Source organism: Papio anubis, chromosome 3 (genome assembly GCF_008728515.1).
Source record: "Papio anubis isolate 15944 chromosome 3, Panubis1.0, whole genome shotgun sequence".
Classification (NCBI taxonomy): Eukaryota; Metazoa; Chordata; class Mammalia; order Primates; family Cercopithecidae; genus Papio; species Papio anubis.
Genome location: NC_044978.1, coordinates 38,139,653 through 38,161,798, shown reverse-complemented (window position 1 = coordinate 38,161,798; position 22,146 = coordinate 38,139,653). Strand labels below are relative to the sequence as shown.

The 22,146-nt window shown below is 38.2% G+C and overlaps 1 protein-coding gene across 12 annotated transcripts in view; it reads right to left on the bottom strand.

Annotated features, from left to right (window-relative positions):
- SH3D19 (SH3 domain containing 19) overlaps window positions 1-22,146 on the bottom strand; it is a 203,526-nt gene that overhangs the window by 98,320 nt on the left and 83,060 nt on the right. For 5 of the 12 annotated variants that reach the window (XR_004182652.1, XM_031664231.1, XM_031664233.1 and 2 more), the window contains exon 2: window positions 9,777-9,816. Coding sequence is in view for 3 of the 12 variants with exons in the window: in XM_031664231.1 (XP_031520091.1) it covers window positions 9,777-9,816 (40 nt within the window). In the remaining 9 variants the exon portion in view is untranslated. Of the gene's footprint in view, window positions 1-9,776; window positions 9,817-9,897; window positions 11,455-11,492; window positions 12,134-22,146 lie in introns of those variants that run through there. The other 7 variants (XM_031664234.1, XM_031664239.1, XM_031664236.1 and 4 more) reach the window with 4 other exon arrangements.

Sequence of the window (22,146 nt, the reverse complement as noted above, 5' to 3'; positions counted from 1 at the left end):
ACACTGCAGAAAGGTAAATAACTAATATAAAATATAACCCAAGGGAAGAGAGGAAAGAATTAGGATGAAAAAAGTTTAAGGGCCAGGAGTTCCATGCGCCCTAGACTGCTGAGAAATGGGTGGCCAACATGCCCATCTTGAGAAAAAGCAATAAACACAGGACCAGCTGCTGTTCCAAAGTTAACTGCCTGCTGATAGTTTAATTTGAAACAACTTCAGGAAAGCCCCACACTAAGTACCATGGCAGTGGTAGACCAGCCAATAAAACTTTTCAATTACCCAACTGATACACCATATAAATGCTTCATTTTCATTCCCATCACACTAGGGAGAAATGCTAAAGTTACATTTCTGAAAACCACAACAAAACAACACTCTGTGTGTGTGTGTGTGTGTGTGTGTGTGTGTGTGTGTATTCTCTGCAGGACGACAAAAAAATGTTAATGGTCCTTTCACATCTTCCTTTGCAAAAGAATTTCCCGCCCACAAAACCTGTATACATTGAAATGTTTCACATTGTTTATGGCATTACAGATGCTGCAGCAAAAGTAATGTTTCTCTTATAGCTTAGAAAACATAATGCCAGAAAGTAATTACACACAGCCATAGTTTATAGAGGTACAGGCATCAAAACATATGGTCAGGGAAATGCTACAGAATTACAGTATTAAACTAACCTCAGCAGAGCATGGTATTTTGATAGATATACTTAGAAAAGAGAACAGCTAAAATAAATTAAATCTTTTGCTTTTAGCTAATCTATTTAAACCACAATGTGATGATAGTTAAGTGTCAAAATAAAATCTTCAACAACATCTTCATAAGATCAACAACAGGATACCAATGCAGAGAACCAAGACCCTTTCAAATTCTTAATGATATAATGATTGCTTTAAGTTTTAACATCACCAACTATTAACTAGGAGTGTACTAAACTATGCGCTACAAACATTCTGCATGTTGTTTCAGTCTCTCCCTGTGCTGGGTGACATTGCAGGTCACACTGTGGGGAGGGAAGTTGTAATGGGCTCTAGAGAACTTGGAACAGTACCAAACACCAGGAAGCTATCTGAGATTTGGGAAGAAAACAGACATGTACGGTATATAGTATTTAAAAACTTAAAGTAATTGTGAATGAAAACAAGAACTTAAAAAAAATCTATCTTGGAAGAACAATAAAGGTTTTCCTACATATCTATACACAAAGATATGAACATAAAGATGCTTATTGCAACATCATTTCTAACTGCAATGAATTGGAAACAACTTAAATGCTATCAATAAAGGGCTCGTTAAATGAATTATAATAAGGTTACACTGGAAATTTTTATGCAGTAGTTAAAAAAATAATGAAGTGGAAACTGACATGGTAATACTTTCTAAATAAGTGAAAAAGGCAAATTGACAGAAATACATATATATGTATATATACAGATATACAAACATACATATAAGCACACATACTACACATACACACATATAGCCCCATTTTTTCTAAATATTATTTAAATATATGCTATATATACACATAGAAAGCAGACTATGATAGACACTGAACCACCACTCCTAAGTCACCCATGGGATAAAGGCAGATACCACACGTTTCTGTACTACTAAGTATACATATGTAACAAACCTGCACGTTATGCACATGTACCCTACAACTTAAAGTATAATAATAATAAATAAATTTAAAAAAAAGAAAAAAAAAATGTTTTCATGAGATACTCGTAGAATTCTTAAGTGACAAAAAGGAGACAAAAATTCTCAGAGAAATACAAGATGCTTCTGGTAAAAGGAGACATGGGAGCAGGAGTATAAGTAGAGGTAAAATCTGAACAGTATTTAATCAATTGTTTTCTGAACATTCCTGACTATTTCCTCTATTTAATTTTTCTCTTTAAAAAGAATTCACTCAATTTTATACTAATGCCCTATAAAAACATATTCTTCACTGTTATAGGAGTCAAGGTCTCCTGATGGCATTTTTTAAAAAAAATTATGAAAATATGCAGAGTTTTTTTTTTTCTCCTTTGGTAAGAGACAGGGCCTCACTCTGTCACACAGGCTGGGATACAGTGGTGTGATCATAGTTCACCACAGTCTCAAACTCCTGGGCTCAAGCAATCCTCCTACCTTAGCCTCCCAAGCAGCTAGGACTATAGGCATGAGCCACCATGCCCAGCTAATTTCTAGGAGTTTAAAAAAGTATAGATAATACTGCAAATCCTATCACTTAGCTTAAGAAATAAAGCAGTAAAGATACACTTCAAGCTCCCTGTGGATCCTTTCCCGGCCCATCCATTTGATAATCAATATTCTAATTTCACTATTTATGACTTCTGCACATCTTTTCATACTTTTAGTACCTATATGTAGTCATAAAAATATACAACAAACAATGTATTGTTTGTGTTTTGCCATGTGGTCCTTGTTGGTAACAACTGTCCTGTTGTAATGTGAAAGCAGCCCAAGATGATATGCAAATGGGCATGGCTGAGTTCCTATAAAATTTTAATTACAAAATGGTGGCAGGCCAGATTTGACCCATTTGCTGACCTCTGCTTTATATAAATGGTATTATACTGTATCTATCCTTCTACAGCTTGCTTCTGTCATCCAAAATTATGTTTATGAGATTTATCCATGTTCTCACATACTACATATCCTTAATTCAAACAGGGCTACTCTGAACTGACAAAGATTCTGAATCTCTTCCCAGTCCCATCTGTGTACTTCCTTGTAAAATCCAGTTTTGGCAGTAAGTCAGTTTAGCAAGAATCCTCATCTTCAATATCAGATTACTCTTAACACCTGATCAGGTTCAATCCCCCACCATCCTCCTGGTGATGTCTAATTACCCTGGTCTGACTTCAACAAGAATCCTATTATGTCAGCTTAGCCCTAATCCCCTTGATCCCCGATGTTTCCTCTCAGTAATTTTCTATCCACTGACCCCCACACCCTGCTCCTTTACTATAAATTCCCACTTGCTCATGAGTTGAGCCCGACCTATCTCCCCCATTGCAAAACCTCATTGCAGTTGTCCCTATACCTACCATGATGGTCCTGAATAAAGTCTTCCTTACAGTTGTACCAAATTACATACTCTCATATGTACTTGGTATTTTCATTCTTTGAGATTTCTGTGCCAATTCCATGGAAGTGAAATGGTATCTCATTATCACGTTAGCGCACATCTTAATCCTAGCAAGGTGAAGAATCTTTTCCTATATTAACTGGTTACTTAGGTTTCATCTTTTATGTGTCCCCTACCCATATTTACTTGTCTTTTTCTTCCTTATACATAGTTTTTCTTTATCCTGGATACTAACTTTTGTCGCCTACGTGTACTGCACAGTCATTACTCCCCTTTTCACGTGCTTCTGATGTATTCATGTACATACATTTTAAATTTTCACATAGTCAGATTTATCAATCTTTTTCTTCATGGTTTGTATTTGTTGAACCTTAAGAACTCTACCTCATAAAGATATTCTTATACATTTCTTTAAAATGTTTCCATTTTACTTCTTTCATTTCTTTAGATTTTTATCCCATGTCGTAAGATAAATCAAATTCTGTGTAGATTAAAAATATGGATAATCAGTTATTCAAGCACCATCTGTTGACACCTGCTTTCCCTCACTGATCTGTAATGTTGCCTCTATCATATCACGTGACACAGAACTCTATGTATTCATCTATGTCTGTGGGCTCTTTAGTCTGCTTCAGCAACCTATTTCTATGTTTGCTGACAAAAAACTGTCTTAATTACTTACAAGAGTCCACCTCTCCTCTTTGATCTTCAAAATTGCCTTGGTTAGTCTTGCTCTTCCTTACACATTTTAGAATCACTTTGCTGAATTTCCATTTTCTTACTTCTATGATGTTTTTTACATTTTATTTTATTATTATTATCCTTTAAGTTCTAGGGTACATGTGCACAACGTGCAGGTTTGTTACATATGTATACTTGCGCCATGTTGGTGTGCTGCACCCATCAACTCGTCAGCACCCATCAACTCGTCATTTACATCAGGTATAACTCCCAATACCACCACCCCCCTCCCCCCTTCCCATAATAGGCTTCTATGATTTTTAATGAAATTTCATTTAATTTTATTAATGGATATCAAAGGGGATTATGACAGCTGACTGTAAGAAGGCTTTAGGGAGGCCAAGATTCAAATGACAATTTTTGAGAAATAGAGTTAAGGTTCTTTGTTTTGCCACCTTCTTTTTTTGCTTCTGTAAAATATTTCCTTGTAGTAGGTAAAACATTTGAGATGAATTAGGTGGTAATTCAGACCCCTAAGTCATCAAGATCTATTATTTAGAGCTGGTGGGGTGGTAAAAAGAGCTCTTAATTTTCTGTTCGTGGCACTGACTGCCATAGGGCTTAACATTCTTATTATCTTTAGCTCCTACTTCCCTCTAATTAGTTTCCCAAACTGCCATTCCATGGTACTTTTTTCTAGATGTTATTAATAACTATGTCTGGGAAAAGAAGTTATAAATTCAACTAAATTTTCAAATGGGTGTGTAGTATAGCTCTCACTTGGAGTTTTATAATGTACTTGAGTGTATCAAAGACTCTGAGGAGCATCACAGTAAAGAAATATGTCTAATTTTCTTTAACTCGCCATTTCATAAGCTTTTCTGCATATTAACACTTATTTCTTGACATACTGATTAATAATCTACAGAAGAGAGTTCTGTGGGACATCAATTTGGGAAATGGTGTGTTTAAAATAATAAGGTTGAGACAAGAACAACTTAGATATTTCTCACATGTATATCAATCAATCGGCAGCAAGCAAATCAACATCAAAACAAAGTAATCAAAAAACACCCAGGATGCCTTTGGCTTGGGGTCTTAGTGTTGGCCTACATGTGATAAAACTTCTCCTTTAACTTGACAAGAATTATGTTTTCCTTCTTAGTCTAGCACTGAAGTGAAAGAACAGGCAGACGTCCCAGATTTATTCACCTCTTACTATGAAAGCTATAGGAGTGCGTGGTCTCTAAAAACACAAACAAGAGAAATGCATTTCCGTTATCCCTGCGGGGCTTTGAGCCCATCATTCTTGTTGCTGAGTGGCCTGAGAACCGAAAAACATACCAAAATTAAATGACTTTTTGTTTACATTTTCTTCTTTCTGCTCTGTTGATGCAGCAGGTATTAATCTGCTTGATGCACTGCTGGCCTGGCAGGGTAGCCCTGCTCAGCTGAGGATGGCAGGAGAAGAACAGGTCACCGCCAATGTCAGTAGATACCCTGGACAGAAAACGAAGGCCTTTCCTGAAAAAAACATTTCCCCTTTCTTATAGGGCATCACTTCTTGCTGTTGTAACACACATATCCAATAATAGTTGTGGGCGAGCTTTTGAGAGTCAGGTTCTTCCTGATTTGCAAGGGAAAAATACTGCCATTTCCCTTTCTCTCCTCAAAATACCTTTGGCATTTATTTATTCAACAGTTATTTATTGTTTATTGTGGGCCAGGCAATCTACTAAGTGCCAGGGTTACCAAGACCAGTAACACAGTACTAAAGAACTTGTTTATACTAAAGTATAAATAAGAGATTAAAAATACAGAGAATACTTTCCGAATACCCTCAAAAGTACCACAGCATTGCCTAAAATATAACTGTAAAGACTGGGAACTTCACTTTAGGGTCAATAGATTCTCAGAGATTGGGAGTGTAAGTCCACAATAATGGACCCTACATCAACCTGGAGACTTTTTCTTATATTCTATTGTATCCTCAGCCAGAATAGAGACTCACAAGAGATATTTATTGGCTATTAGTGTGCAAGGAGCTGGAGCCATCTAGAATAATGACTTAGCCATGCGTGAATCTTCTCTATTTTTATTTCCAGCGCTAGCTTGTTTAGCTTTTCTTTGACAGTATTACTTCACAGAGTAGCCCATCCCATTTTTGACCAGCTCTGTCAGGAAATTCTTCCTCATTTTGTGTAGAAATATATCTCCCTCCAAGTTCCACCCACAGAGGTGCATTCTGTCCTCCGGGACTCCCAGGAACACATACAACAGTTCTCTCCACTGTTTCTTTCTATTTTGAAATTTTCATGTCTACAAAAAGGCTGAAGAAACAGTATAAGTAACACCGATATGCCTTTCATCTATTCACCAATTATTAATAGTTTCCAATATCTGCTTCTTTATTGCTCATCCTGGGTTTTTTCCCCCTGAATTGAGATTTAGTTGCTAACATAAAACTCTACCACCCTTATATTAATACTTTGGTATATATCTCCTAAGAATCACATTCTCCTGCATAATGACATTTCTATTATACACCTTAAAAAGTAATGTTTAATAAAATACTATTTAAAATAACATCCATGTTTAAATTCTCTCCTCCCCAACCTTTTTTAAAGTTGGGACTTTTTAGTCCTAGTTTTTTTCTTTTTAATTCACATATTAGATTTGGTCGTCAATATATCTTTGGTCTCTCTCTCTCAAGACAGAGTCTCACTCTGTTGCCCAGCCTAGAGTGCAGTGGTGTGATCTTGGCTCATTGCAACCCCCGCCTTGGCCTCACAAGCAGCTAGGATTACAGGTGTGGACCATCATGCCCAGCTAATTGTTAGTAGAGACTGAGTTGGCCATCACGTTGGCCAGTCTGGTCTTGAACTCCTGACCTCAAACGATTCACGTGCCTTGGCCTCCCAAAGTGTTGGGATTACAGGCATGAGCCACCGCGCCCGGCCTCTTTGGTCTCTTGTTATCTGGAATATTCTCCCAGCATTTTTTTTTTCCTAGGACTACTACATAAGTGTACTGCTTATCTCACTAGTGATAATATACATGTTGACCACTTGATTTAGATGGTGACCACTAGGTCTCTCCATTGAAATGGTAAATTTTCCCCCTTTGCAATTAAAAATTGATCTATGGGGTGATATTTTAACAACTTTTCCCAATAACCTTTTCTTCTTCTTCTTTTTTTTTTTTTTTAACAGCAGCTGGTATCTTTTGGTTTCCCAACAACTTTTTACAGAAGTTTTAGCTGCCACTGATGATCTTTGCCTGCATCAACTATTACTTTGAGAATTACAAAATGATGATTTTCTAAGTTCTGTCATTTCTTCTACATGGGATCCATTATCATCATTTTTTTTGATACTGAAATTACCCCAAAATTTGGCCAGTGAAAATCCCTTGATGCTACCATCTCTCTTTTCAACATGACCCCATTAGTTGAGCACTTCCTAGCTTTCTACCACAACTAGATGTCCAGGATCATCTTGATTTTCCCTTAGTCCAGACCCAGAATCTGCCATTCCTCCAGCGGCCAGGGTTCCTCTTAGTAGGGAACAGTATTTATTAGGAAGAATTCTGCTAGTTTCCTCCACGTATCAGCCTCTGGGTGTTTGAAGTCAGTTATCATTTCCATCCCATGCACTTCCCCAAACTTCTACATCTGGGTTAAGTTCTCCCAATTCCTCACACCAGTCTTCCTATGGTTTAGCTTTGACTTTTATCTTACTCTTCTTTTTCATCTTCCCTGTCCCAGCTCCGCTGCTATATTCTAGACCAGTGGTCCCCAACCTGACTACGCATCAGAATCACTGTTTAATATACAGATTTTGAGGATTCATTCGAGACTTATTAAACAGAATCTCTGGGGTGGGGCATGGGATTCTGTTTTGTTTTTTAAGGTCCCCATGTGGTATCTATATAGCCAATCCACTGCATACTTAAAATTTTCAAGGTCTTATGGACCCCGAATTGAATAGAATATCAAAAACATGATCTAGGCCGGGTGCAGTGGCTCATGCCTATAATCCCAGCACTTTGGGAAGCCGAAGCGGGTGGATCATGAGGTCAGAAGATCGAGACCATCCTGGCTAACACGGGTGAAACCCCATCTCTACTAAGCACACAAAAAATTAACCAGGTGTGGTGGTGGGCGCCTGTAGTCCCAGCTACTTGGGAGGCTGAGGCAGGAGAACGGTGTAAACCTGGGAGGTGGAGCTTGCAGTGAGCCGATATTGCGCCACTGCACTCCAGCCTGGAATACAGAGCGAGACTCCGTCTCAAAGAAAAAAAAAAAGTATGATCTAGAGCTACCACTTTTAGACTGAACACTAAACTTCTTTCAGTGTAATCAAATCAGTGCAGACTTTTTTGGGGGAAGGTAGATGTAATGACATAAGATTTTTGATTCATGGTGAATTTATGAAGAACTAAGTCTTTCAGACATTTTCAAAAATATTGCTAAGTCACATCTCCCTTATCTTTTTATGTTCCACTGGTGTTTCATTCTAAGGATTTGCATTTGCACGTATTAAAATTCATATTGCTCAGTTCAGTCCAATCTTCAGAATGTCAAAGTTCTTAGGGATCCTGTTTTTACCATCCTAAGTATTTTTTACTCTTCCAACTTTATGTTACTCACAGTTAAGCACGCTGTCAAAGGCCTTTCTCTTACATTGCCTTATTTTTATTTTTAACAGAGATGAGACAGTGTTTTGCTATGTTGCCCAGGCTAGTTGTGAGCTCCTGGGCTCAAGCAATCCTCCTACCTCAGCCTCCCAAGTAGCTGTGATTACAGGTGTGAACCACCATGCCTGGCTGCTATTTTTCTTTAGGTATCTAAAATAAAAGAATCTTATGAACTGTTTAATGATTATGGTGGTAGATACATAATTGTACATGCCTGTCAAAACTAATAAGATTATACACAAAAAAGAATGAATTTTAACATATGTAAATTGTACCTGGAAAACAAAAATCAGTCAATATTCTAAATACCCAGCTATATTCTTCTCTCAGATTAGGTCTCACTAACTTATTTTGATTGACAATTTCTACAAAATGCATTGCTATTCTAAGTAATGAAATGTTTATAGATTTTATATTTTTATTGATTGAGGTCAATGAGGATTTGGTTTACCAAAGCAGTCAACCCAATGAGTACATTAACAATTCCCACAACATAAAATATTTTAAAAAGGTGGTGGAATGTGGAATAAAAAGAAATTAATATTAGAAAAATTATAATCTTTCATAGTACTGGGTTAAAAATATTAAATATAGCCTGTCATTCCTGCCTATGAGAAATCAGACAATTTTTCACCTCTAACTTTGACAAGGATTTTTTAATGTACTCTTCAGTGTCGGAGAATTCTAGTGAAATACACTCAGTGTGGTTGAGAGCTTAAGTGATACAACCTTCCCCGCCACTTGAAATACCTAACAAAAATATAAAATAATCCATTTGAATATATATACACACATATAATCTAAAAGTCTAGAAAGAAACGTACCAAAATTTTAGCAATAGCCAGCCATCGCTGGCTGATGGAAGGCAGTCTGGGTTTTGTTTTGTTCTGCTTTTTTCATGCTCTGTATTTTTAAAATATCTTTTAAATTTCTACAGTGAGCCTATATTCATTTTATGATTAGGAAAACAGCAATACACACTTATAAAAATACTGGTTACAGGGAGGGAAGGAAAATAAGTCACAAAAATAAAGAAATGAGAGTAAAATAATTTTTATGAAAATATATCTGTCACTGATAGGAATTCTTAAAATAAAACATGTTTTACAGGTAGTCAATAGTTTTATATGAAATTTTTATTCAGAGAATGAACAAGATTTCCCTTATGAAGCTTCTCTGAATGCCACAGAAGATTCCAATAGACAGTAACTCTAAAGAGGACACTTACATTGCCTCCCAACAATACTTTTCAAATAAGAAGCTTTACACAGAATTATTAGATACTGTAAATTCATACCTTGAAGAACGGTGTTCTGGTTTATTTCGTTCGTTGCGATCTGTAGAGAAAGAAGATGGTTACATGTGAAAATGTTCTTTAAAAGCTCTGGAAAGAAGTTTTTAAATACCAGCTGCCATACCATTAGATTTCACAAAGGACTGTTCAAAGGCAGTTGTGTCTTCCTAACTATAAGGCTCTTCATTACAGTTCGCCTGACAGAGGCAGAAAAGACACAACGAAGGACAGGCATAAAAGCTTATGGTTTGTTAAAATCATCTACCTGGAAAACGTATCGTTACATGTATTATTTCATTTTAAAAGATCTTTCCTGTGCTAAATACTTTGCTAACACTAGAAGAGATTTAGCTAAGGAAAGAAAGCAAGGAAACTGCAAAGCCACAGATTACTCAGCTCAAAAAAATCATTCCATGAATCATGGTTGGCAGAAGCTTCTAACAGAATGGGGAGGGGGAAAAAATGAACAGTCAGCTACAACATCTGCAAATACTAAGACCAATACAGCTTCACCCTTAACTATCTATCACCCAGAACATTTCAGAAGTTGGATTTCAATGTTTCTCCAGTAATTAGATATAATGTGCCCTCCATATAAAATGTTTGATTGTCACAACTGGAAAGAAGGGAGCTCTTCATGGGTAGAAAGCAGGAATGTTGCTAAAGGTCCTACAATGCATAGGGCAGTCCCTTTCACCAAAAGAATTATCTCATCCAAAATGTCAGTAGTGCAGAGGTTGAGAAACCCTGCTATAGGGTAAGAAATAAGAGCACAGATGCTTGAACTTTTCAAAAGTGCCTCTCTAGACTGCTGTAAAATGCTATTAATCAACCTTGAGACTATCATATATAAGAGAAATAATCATAAAACCCACAGGTTGTCTTTTTTGAATCTGAATAACAATTTTTCCTCCACTATATGCTTAAGATTTAAAAATAAATGAAGTAAAAGGCCACAGTGTTATGCAAAAATAAACAATGTAAAACAATATACAAACCACAACATATCCTAAGCAATGACTTTAAGAAAAAATCCTATGGAATATTATCAAAATACAGTTTTCTATAGTATCTTCTGAATTAATGCTAACAAGATAGAATTTAATGGCAACGTAAAGATTAGACAGGAATTCTTTTAGTTTTTCCTTAATTTTATTGCTGGTGGAACAGAATAAGAGGATTATGAAACATACTCTAAAACTTCTAGAAAGAAATATGGAAAAAAAGGAATAGGATTTATACAGTTAAACATACGTAACAATTCTTTCTGAATGAGTTCATAATAAAAATGTTTGTCAAAGCCAAAGAGTGAGTACTCACAAAAACACTGTTCTCTGAAAGACTAGTAAGTAAAAAGATCCACAATAAAGCATGTCTGCTTAGATATAATGCTTTCCAAACACAGAGTGTTAGCACATTTCTGGTTCCAATTTCTCTACACTGTGACTTAGTATTACTGCAGCTTTTAAAACTTTTCTGTTTTAATTTAACTTGGTTTTACCCCTCCCTTAAATGAAAATATCATGTTTTTCATTTGATGAGCATTAAGATTTTAAAGTCATAGTTACGCAGGGCACATTTAAGTCATTTCTTTCAATCATTCTTCTCCAGTTTTTAGCCTGCTAGCTTCGCTACAAAAATGAAGTATAATGTCTCAAAGTAAAGCCAGAAACTGAATACAGATTAGCTATCCTCATATAACAAAGCAACAACTCTTACCTGTGGCTAAAGTCGAGCTAAAACTCTGTCCAGAACATCATTTGCTGTGGCTGTGATCCTAGCTTCATAGTTTATTTAGGCATGTAATAGCAAATTTCCCCACTAATCTTCCTAGTGGTACAACACACAAGAGGAAGGGAGAAACAGAGTCAGGATGCATGTAAACAAGACTCAGTATCCAAGGGCTTCCCTCCAGGGCCTGTTCTGATTGGCAGATGTGCTATGACCAGTCTGCACAGCTGGAATGTGGCCACTCAGGAAGCAAATGGCTCACAGCTCTCCTTCAGTCTTGGTTAAAACAGGAAATTCTACAGTCATTTTTACACTTTCTGCTCTAAGAAAATACGAATGCCTTCTCATAGCACTTCTCTATTGAACCAGTAATTAAAATTCAAGAAAAGACTTGATTATCTGCTGGGGGAAATTTTAAAAATTTTCCCCCAAATCCACTATTAGTGTTATCTGTGTTACATTCCTGTGTAAATATAGATACACAGTACTTATAAAATGTTACTCCTAAGAACTCATATAGTTGATAATCTGAGGGTAAGGGTAAATTATCCATTACTCACAATATTTCCCATCCCTCACCTCTTGACAATGAAAAAGAAATTGAAACACATGTTCTTGGCTTGATCTCTTCCCTCAAATACAAATACAAATACAAATATACAAATATTTTGATTTCACATTTTGCCATAGAGCCATATTTTAGCTTAATACATATAAATAATGGTGTGTGTGTGTTGCATATCTGTCTTATCTACTTATACTTTTTCATATACTTACATGTTAAACAAAGTAATTTTCACGACAGTCAAGATTATTGTGCAATTGTCAAGAAATATATTAGCAGAAATACATTTTTGGCAAAATAGTAAGTGGTTATTATTTTGTTCCAAAAGCCAAGACTGAACAAAACAAATCACGAGGGTGGATTCAGAATCTGCTTTCTTGCCAACAATAACAAAACATTTGGATAAAATCCCCTTAAGAATGAGAACAGATCTACAGCAAACATGGAAATTTAATTTGGCTACATAGAGTGCTTTAAGTGTATGGATTTTCTTTCAAATCAAATACTCTTCAGCACATTCTCCGAATTTTTTCTTTTTTCTTTTCTTTTCTTTCTTTCTTTTTTTTTTTTTTTTTTTTTTTGAGACAAGGTTTCGCTCTGTACTCCACGCTGGAGTGCAGTGGTACAATCACGGTTCACTGCAGCCTTGAGCTCCTGAGCTCAAGTGATCCTCTTATCTCAGCCTCCCAAGTAGTTGAAGTAGTTAGGATTACAGGTACATGCCACCATGCCCAGCAAATTAATTTTTTTTTTTTTTGTAGAGATAGGGTCTCCCTATTTTGCCCAGGCTAGTCTCAAACTTCAGGACTCAAGCGATCCTCCTGCCTTGGCCTCCCAAATTGTTGGGATTGCAGGTATGAGCCACCATGCTCAGCCTTCCAATTTTTTAGGGTTTCCAATTTTCAAATAATTGGGGAAGAATATTTCTAAAGCTTTTCTGAACTTCTGCATATTTAGAAATCATATGAATAACTTTCTGGCCCAAAGTCTCACCATTTCTATGAAAAAAAGAGTTATTAAAAATAAAATGCCTTAACTCTAAAATTTGCCAAATGCTACACATTTGCTATGGATGATATACTTATTCCAGGGGCCCGCCCAGCAGAGCATGATGGTTTAGGTCACTCAAAGACCAGCATGACATTCTCAGTGTGAGGGTAACCATGGCTGGGTAACCATGTAATGGTTTTGTAGATATGTATGACAGACACACACACACACACACACACACACACCCCCTCTTGTATTCCTTGTCCCTCTCATCCAGGCCTCATGGTTAACAACGCTAACTGAGGAATAGAAGAGTACTCTGTAAGTAGAACAAAGACAGAAAATAAGGCAGAGGCTGGGGGCCATGGTTCACCCCTGTAATCCCAGCACTTTGGGAGGCTGAGGTGGGTGGATCACCTGAGGTCAGGAGTTTGGGACCAGCCTGGCCAACACGGCAAAACCCCATTTCTACTAAAAATACAAAAAAATTAGCTGGGCGTGGTGATGCACACCTGTAATCCCAGCTACTCAGGGGGCTGAGGTGGGAGGATCACTTGAGCCCGGGAGACAAAGTTTGCAGCGAGCCAAAATCATACCAATGCATTCCAGCCTGGGTGACGGAGTGAGACTCTGTCTCAAAAAAAAAAACCAAAAAACAAAAAACAAGGCAGAGCTGGCACAAAGACTCTTGGTTGTATATGTATAAATGCTATGGGGAAGATGTGAGGGATGCAGTGGGGGAACCCATGGTTTGTCAAGGGGACTGAAGAACAGGAGAGTGGTAGGATGTTATCATGGGTTAAGGACTCTGTGTAAGAACTCCAGATTATCCATGTTTTCTTTTCATGTCAACTTGGTTCCATGTAATCTAGACACATGATTCCAATGTTTATGTATTTAGGTGTTATACCACTTATGCAGAAATGGGCCCCTGTTCTGGCAGGGACAGCTTTTGGGTACGGCTATGCAGATCCTACTGATGTGGAACCATTCAGGGTGATTCTGACTCTAACAACACTTTGAAATGGAAATGACAAAAATGCAAATGCCATCTTTGCTTTGATTAAAACTAAGAAGAATAGCCAACTCGGAGCTTATTAGAATCTGTTGTAAGACATTCAGGCTTTGATGATTTAGCTTTGATCACTTAACTGGAGAGAAAAATCAAACCCCATTGGGTAGGGACTTACTTTACTAACTTAAGTTGGAAATGAAAGACCTGAAATCATTCTTTGAAATTAGGGGGGAGGCTCAGTCTATATGAATGAATATACACAGATATACTCACAATGGAGTAAGAAGTGGTTTAAAGTGAGTCTATCTTTTTTTTTTTTTTTTTCTTTAATTGAGACAGAGTCTCACACTGTCGCCCAGGCTGGAGTGCAATCGGCTCACGGCAACCTCTGCCTTCCAGGTTCAAGCGATTCTTCTGCCTCACCTGGGACTACAAGTGCATGCCACCACATCCAGCTAATTTTTGTATTTTTAGTAGAGACGGGGTTTCACCATACTGGCCAGGCTGGTCTTGAACTCCTGATCTCATGATCTCGGCCTCCCAAAGTGCTGGGATTAAAGGTGTGAGCCACCGCGCCCGGCCAAAGTGAATCTCTTATATCTCATCTTGGCATATCAAAATCTCTTTAGCAGGAGCATTACCAATGAAGTGATTCTGCAGCATACTCCCAAGCATTACTGTTAAGTTCCAGCTTGGGAGTATATATAGTAGATATCATTTTTAAAATACGGATGAACCCTACATAAACCCTTTGTGCCATTCAGAATTAACTAAAGGCTCCTTGGGGCTGAAAAGGAATTATTTGCAGCAGCAATGTCATTACATCTTTACTTATGACAAGCAGAATAAATAAAACAATGAATTCATCCATTATAAGACAGAAGATACCCAGTGTTCATACATCTTACTCTGGTGATTCTTTAGAAGATTGCATAATTGATTCCAAACAAATAGAACATGGATGGGATTTTACTTATCAGATATCAAAATTTCAAATACTTTTCTAAACACTTTAAATGGTTCTTATATTTAGAGAGAGAAAACTGCATATATATATAAAATATATATTTCAAGTATATACTTCAAGCATATATATATATATATACACACACACACACACTTGAAAAGAAGGCAGTGCTCATTCTACAAAGTTACTGACACCAACTAATATGAATCCACCTCTGCTTTCTATTTGACAGCCTTGTTTAGGTGTGTCTCCAAACTGATTTTTATTTATATTTGAGATTCCCACAGTGATGGCCTATTCTTTAAATGAGAGCTTTTCAATAAATATGTATTTGTTGTTGCTGAACTAACACATTGTTGAACTTAAGTCAGAAAGTTCCTACTCTCTTGGTTAAAAAAGCTAAGAAATTAAAGAGGGTCTCTGTCAGTTACCACTGCAGGGGAGAAATAAGACATGTGACAGAGAAGTTTACATGGCTGCTGCTGCCCACGCTTCTGTGGATAAATGGGAAAGTCTGGTCTACAGCACTATCAGTGCTGGCACCATTCATTAATTAAGGTGCCTAAATTCATTACAATTCATTAAAATGCAGTAACCTAATCACCCAGGAAGGGAATAATTGATTGGAGATGGAAAGGAAGTTTTTTCAAACAAGAATTTATGTCTTGGCTGGGTGTGGTGGCTCATGCCTGTAATCCCAGCACTTTGGGAGGCTGAGGTGGGCGGATCACTTGAGGTCAGAAGTTCAAGACCAGCCTGGCCAACATGGATAAACCCCGTCTCTACTAAAAATACAAAAATTTGCTGGACATGGTGGTGCACATCTGTAATCCCAGCTGCTTAGGTGGCTGAGGCAGGAGAATCGCTTGAACCCCGGAGGTGGAGGTTGCAGTGAGCTGAAGTCACACCACTACACTCCAGCCTGGGGGATGGAGCAAGACTCTGTCTTAAAAAAAAAAAAAAAAAAAAAAAAAAGATTTTATGTTTCAACAAAGAAGCAGACTATCTCTGGAATGTTTTCTCCTTCCCATCCCTACTGTTTTTACCCTCATTTTAGGTTCTTATCAGCACTGTCTGGACTCTTAGGTTCTGACTGGATTTTCTGGCCCCAGTTTCTTCCCCTTCAACCCAATCATATTGCTGGTCAAATAAATCTAGGCCTCAGAAAAAGTATAAATCACTTAGATCTTGAGAGGATTAAATGAGATAATGCCAGTGACATTCTTAGCACCCTGTCTGTACACTTAAGCATACCACAAACGTCAGCTGCCATCATGTTGTTAAAAGGCCAGCTATTAACTAGTTGTAGCAAATGATACTGCATCATAGTGACTGTACAAGTTACTTAACCTCCTTAAGCCTCAGTTTTCTCATCTACAAAATGGGAAAATACTATCCTTATGGAGCTTTTATGAGGATAAATGAATTAAAGGGTATGAAAGGTTTAGCTCAATATCTAAACTATCAATTCTAGGACTCTCATTCTGTGACTACAACTCTTAGTATCTTTCATGCATGGCTCAAGAACCACCTTCTCCATGAAGCTGTCCCTGATTCCTCTCTCTCTTCAGCATCCTTGTATTCATTTCTTATTGCTGCTGTACCAAATTACCACAAATTTAGCAGCTTAAGATAACAAAAATGTATTATCTTAAAGTTCTAGAGGCCAGAAGTCAAAATGAGCATCACTAGACCCATTAATGTGGGGGTCCTCAACCCCTCTGCCATGGACTAGTACCAGTCCATGGCCCGTTAGGAACTGGGCCGCAGGGCAGGAAGCAAGCAAGAATTACTGCCGGAGCTCCGCCTACTGTCAGATAAGCATCCACATTAGATTCTCACAGGAGAGTGAACCCTATTGTGAACTGCACATGGGAGGGATCTAGGGTTTATGCTCCTTAAGAGAATCTAATGTCTGATGATCTGTCACTGTCTCCCATCACCCCCAGATGGGACCATCTAGTTGCAGGAAAACCAGCTCAGGGCTCCCACTGATTCTACATTATGGTGAGTTGTATAATTATTTCATTATATATTACAATGTGACAATAATATAAAGTACACAATAAATGTAATATGCTGGAATGATCCTGAAACCAGCCCTCTGCACCTGGTCCATGGAAAAATTGTCTTCCATGAGACCAGCCCCTGGTGCCAAAAAGGTTGGGGATCACTGCATTAAGGTGTTTGCTAGGCTATAATCCCTTTGGATGCTCTGGGAGAGAATCCATTTCCTTGCCTTTCAGTTTCCTGAGGTAACTTGCATTCCTTGGCTTGTTGTCCTTTCCTCCAATAGTGTAGCATTTAAAAATCTCTTTATGACTCGGCTGGGCGCAGTGGCTCAAGCCTGTAATTCCAGCACTTTGGGAGGCCGAGACGGGTGGATCACGAGGTCAGGAGATCAAGACCATCCTGGCTAACACGGTGAAACCCCGTCTCTACTAAAAAATACAAAAAAACAAAAAAAAGAAAAGAAAAAAACTAGCCGGGCGAGGTGGCGGGCGCCTGTAGTCCCAGCTAATGTAATCCCAGCTACTAGGGAGGCTGAGGCAGGAGAATGGCGTGAACCCGGGAGGCGGAGCTTGCAGTGAGCTGAGATCCGGCCACTGCACTCCAGCCTGGGCAACAGAGTGAGACTCCGTCTCAAAAAAAAAAAAAAAAAAAAAAAAAATCTCTTTATGACTCTGGTTTCCTCATCTACCTCCCTCTTCTACTTTAAAGGACTCTTATGATGACACTGAGTACACCAGGATAATCCAGAATAATCTCCCTATGTCAGGTTGATTCACAACCTTAATACTCCTTTGCCATGAAATGTGACACATTTGCAGGTTCCAGGGATTACGATGTGGACATCTTTGTGGGGCGGGGGATAGCATCATTCTGCCTAACCACACCCTATCTGAACTCTCAGACTGTCCATCTATAGCACTCACTTCACACTAAGCATTATAGTGTGCACTGCTGTTTAAGGTTTTGGGCATGTGTCTGTCCCCTTTATCTAAGCAGTGTCTGATGTAGGCAGGGTCTCTGTGTTAGACTCTGCTTCACAGTCAGTACTCTGTAAATGTTTGTTCATAATGGTACTATCCAATGCCCTCCCATTTCCTTTTCTGCCCTGCATCCTTTATGCTATAGTTGGTTCATGGATATATCCAATATTGCTACAAATGATGTGTCTTCTTAAGAATTACCATACATTTTTGACTTTTTAGAAATACAATAGTGATTTTAGTGTCAACTTTCTCCTAAAACAATTCACATTTGGTCTATTCTTCTGCTGAACATAGTCCTCGCCAAAACAAAAAACGAACAGGAAAACACTACAGCACATTTGAACTGGAAGAGAAACCAGCTATTTGGTGACAGGCTGCTAATTCTTTTTAATAGTTCTTCTTCGAAATGGTTCAAATGAATCATTTTGATTGTTGAATTCAACTGACTATCGAATCAGGCTTTTAATGATTTGGGGTTCTTATGTTAGTTGTTTCAGAGATGAAAAATCAAAGCCACCATCTGTATTGCCCCTTTTTACCCCAGGGTGAATTTGGTAGAGACTTTAGGAAAATGAACATTTAATCAGTGTCACCTGGGTCCTGGGAAGTAAGGCAGGGAGGGGAGCAGCAAGGGAAGCTGGCTTTAGAGACAGAGGGTCATCAACCCTTCCCGCTGCTCCCTCCTCAAGCTCCTTAATGATTCCCTTGCCTTAACAGTTACTTTCATACCTCTTTTTGTTATAAAATATTTTTCAGTAAGCAAAATTTGTGATTTAAGGAGGGATAAAAGGACCTTCTAGTTCTCTATCAAATTCAAAATATTGGGCCATTCCTAAGGGTTTTTCTTTGTTTTTTGGTTTTTGTTTTCTTTCCAAGCTTTTTTTTTTTTTGAGACAGGGGCTCACTCTGTCACTCAGGCTGGAGTGCAGTGGTGCAATCTTGGCTCACTGCAGCCTCGACCTCCTGGGCTCCGGAGATCCCACCTCAGCCTCCCCAGTAGCTGGGACTACAGGTGTGTGCCACCATACCCGGGTAATTAAAAAAACTTTTTTTCCTGTAGACATGGAATCTTACTTTGTTGCCCAGGCTGGTCTCGAACTCCTGGGCTCAAGTGATCCTCCTACCTCAGCCTCCCAAACTGCTGAGATTACAGGCATGAGTCACCACCCCCGGCCAACTTTTATTTTAGGTTCAGGGGTACATGCGCAGGTTTGTTACATGCATCAAAGGGATTTGGTGTACAGATTATTTTGTCACCCAGGTAATGAGCACAGCACCCAACAGGTCGTTTTTCAATCCTCCCCTTCCTCCCACCCTCCACCCTCAAGTAGGCCCTAGTGTCCATTGTTCCTTCTTTGTGTCCAAGTGTACTCAATGATTAGCTGTCACTTTTAAGTGAGAACATGTGGTATTTGGTTTTTTGTGGGTTTTTAATAAGGATCATAAATTTAACCTGGAAAAAGATATGCTGTAAGAAAGGCAATCTGAAAAAGTGACCTAACAACACATTGCTTTCAGTGTTTCTCACATTACAATAACCTCTCACAATCCTGCAATTAAAAAAATTTATTTAACTTTGTTTAACACATTCCCCTAACTAATCTGAGGATAAAACATGTCTTACAGGCTGGGCGTGGTGGCTCGCACCTGTAATCCCAGCACTTTGGGAGGTTGGGAGGTGAATCACATGAGGCCAGGAGTTCAAGACCTAGCCTGGCCAACATGGTGAAACCCCGTCTCTACTAAAAATACAAAAATTAGCTGAATGTGGTGGTGCACGTCTGTAATCCCAGCTACCTGGGAGGCTGAGGCATGAGAATTGCTTGAACCTGGGAGGCGGAGGTTGCAGTGAGCTGAGATCACGCCATTGCACTCCAGCCTGGGTGAAAGAGCAAGACACTGTCTCAAAAAAAAAAAAAAAAAAAAAAAAAATTCTTACAAAATCAGTTTGGATCAGACTTAGTATCTGGTACCTAAGCATAGACAATATTATCTCATTATCACCATCTGCTCTCCCAGGAAACCAAAGTCCCTTATACAGAGCTTAGTCTTAGTCATCTCCATGTCCAGCACCAGGCCTGACCCACAGCTACCACTTCTCAAATGAATTGAACTCCAGCTGCTATAGGGTCAGGTACAGGCTCCAAGTGCCAAAGGGAGTGGGAAGCAAAGATAAATCAGTCTCCCCTCCAATCCAATCAGGCAATCAGGTCACAAACCTTTTAAGATCTTTTAAGATTATATTAATTATACATTTTCTTTAATTCTATCACTTACATATCTTTGATTTTGCATTGCTTAGGTTAATTTGTACATCTCAGAATTACAGGTTTCACAAAGAAGGTCAGCACCAATTGCTTACCATCTCCAGGTATCTACTACTGGGGTGTGCCTGCAGTGGAAAATCAATAAATATTTCAGTATGACAATCTATGTAGATGTTAAAAGCAGGAACTCTACATCAGACAGGCCTTGTTTTGAGTTCTTGCTTCACTACTTATTTATTACCTGAAGGACCGCAACAAACTGACGTCTCTAAGCTTCAGGGTCCACATCTGTAAAAGGGGGAATAATAGTAATACCCATCTCATCAAACTGAATGAGGATTAAATGAATAAAGTTATATAAAGGGTAGTATATTTGCTATGAATAAGTGCTCAATAAACATCTGCTATTATGATGATAGTATCAGGAATACAGAATATTTAGCAAGTTCATAATATTGTGGGGAGAATTACCTAAAAGGGTAATTTTCCTTTGTCTAATAGGGATTTCTTAATCTGTAGGATTTTTCTTTCTTATTACTGGTCAGGAGGACAGCAATGTACTAAAAGTAATTTTTAAACCTTCCCTTATTCAATGGTTCAGCCTATTTTTCCTTCTCTTCTTTCCCTTCCCAGCCCTTCTGAACCAGGGGCTATTACGAAAATTAATAAATCTGATTCTCATTTTCCCACTGTAGCCTCCGGCAGAAGTAATAAATAAGCCCTAAAAGTAAGCAGAAGAGGGAGAAAGAGAGCTAAAAGGCAGACAGATAAACTGTGCCGACCAGAGATCACCATCCCTTCCATTCTCCCTAATGTCTTCCCTCATTCCTAGTTCCTCATGTGGGTTTTAGTCCTCACTGTCATTTTTTAAGACTTAAGAGAAGAGTCCCCAAATGAATTTTCTGAATAGGATGAATGAGTGGCATAAAGCAAGGAACTGGATAGATTAAATGTAAATTTTTTATCTATTTATGAAATTACCAGAATCTCCCATATTTCATAGTAATATGGAATCCTTAGACAATAATACAGAAAACAAAAATTAAAAGTATTATTTCAGGTGCCAAAGGATGAATACCATCTCTGTACATTGGTTTTCAGCTGTTAAGGGTAAAAATAAAGATTTTATTTTCTTTAAAGGGCAAAAGTCCCACTTTTTACTGTCTTTTCTTCCATTAGTTTTGTTTGTGCCACAGAGCTCATAACATAAAGTTATACCTTTGTGTAGCTGACCTTGCAAAATGAACAAATATCAGAAACTGCTGTAACCAAGAGACTCCTTCACGGGCTCCAAAGACCAGGCACCTCCCTCTGGTATAAGAACACTCAGCTCTGGCAACCTTTTCTACTTGGATGAGGATTCTTCTGATCTGTGTCTTCAAACTAAGATTTTTATCCACAGTGGGGCAGTCTTGGTCTCTAATCTAGAGGGATAAAAAAATAATCTTTTTCTTTTAATCAAGAAGAGGTAAAGCCACAGCCAGGCCTTGACAAACTACCTGAGGATAGGGAATATATTCTCTGTGCAATACAACATCTGTTGCAAATTTAAGCCCACTCCTGTCATTCCTCTCCACTTCATTAACTTCCATCCATACAACACTTTCAAAATGATACAGAAATACAAACAAGGAGAATGTCCAATTGTTTCATTCTATTATTCACTGTGTAGAATGCTTCTAAAGTAAGTGTTCAATTCTGATTTTTCACAGTTCTAAAGATTCACAGAATTCTTGAGTGAGAAGAGACACCTGGAGACATCTGTCACCTTTACTTTGAAGCCTTATTTGATCTTCCACAGGCAGAAATAATGCCCTCCACCTTGACATCTATATATTCAGT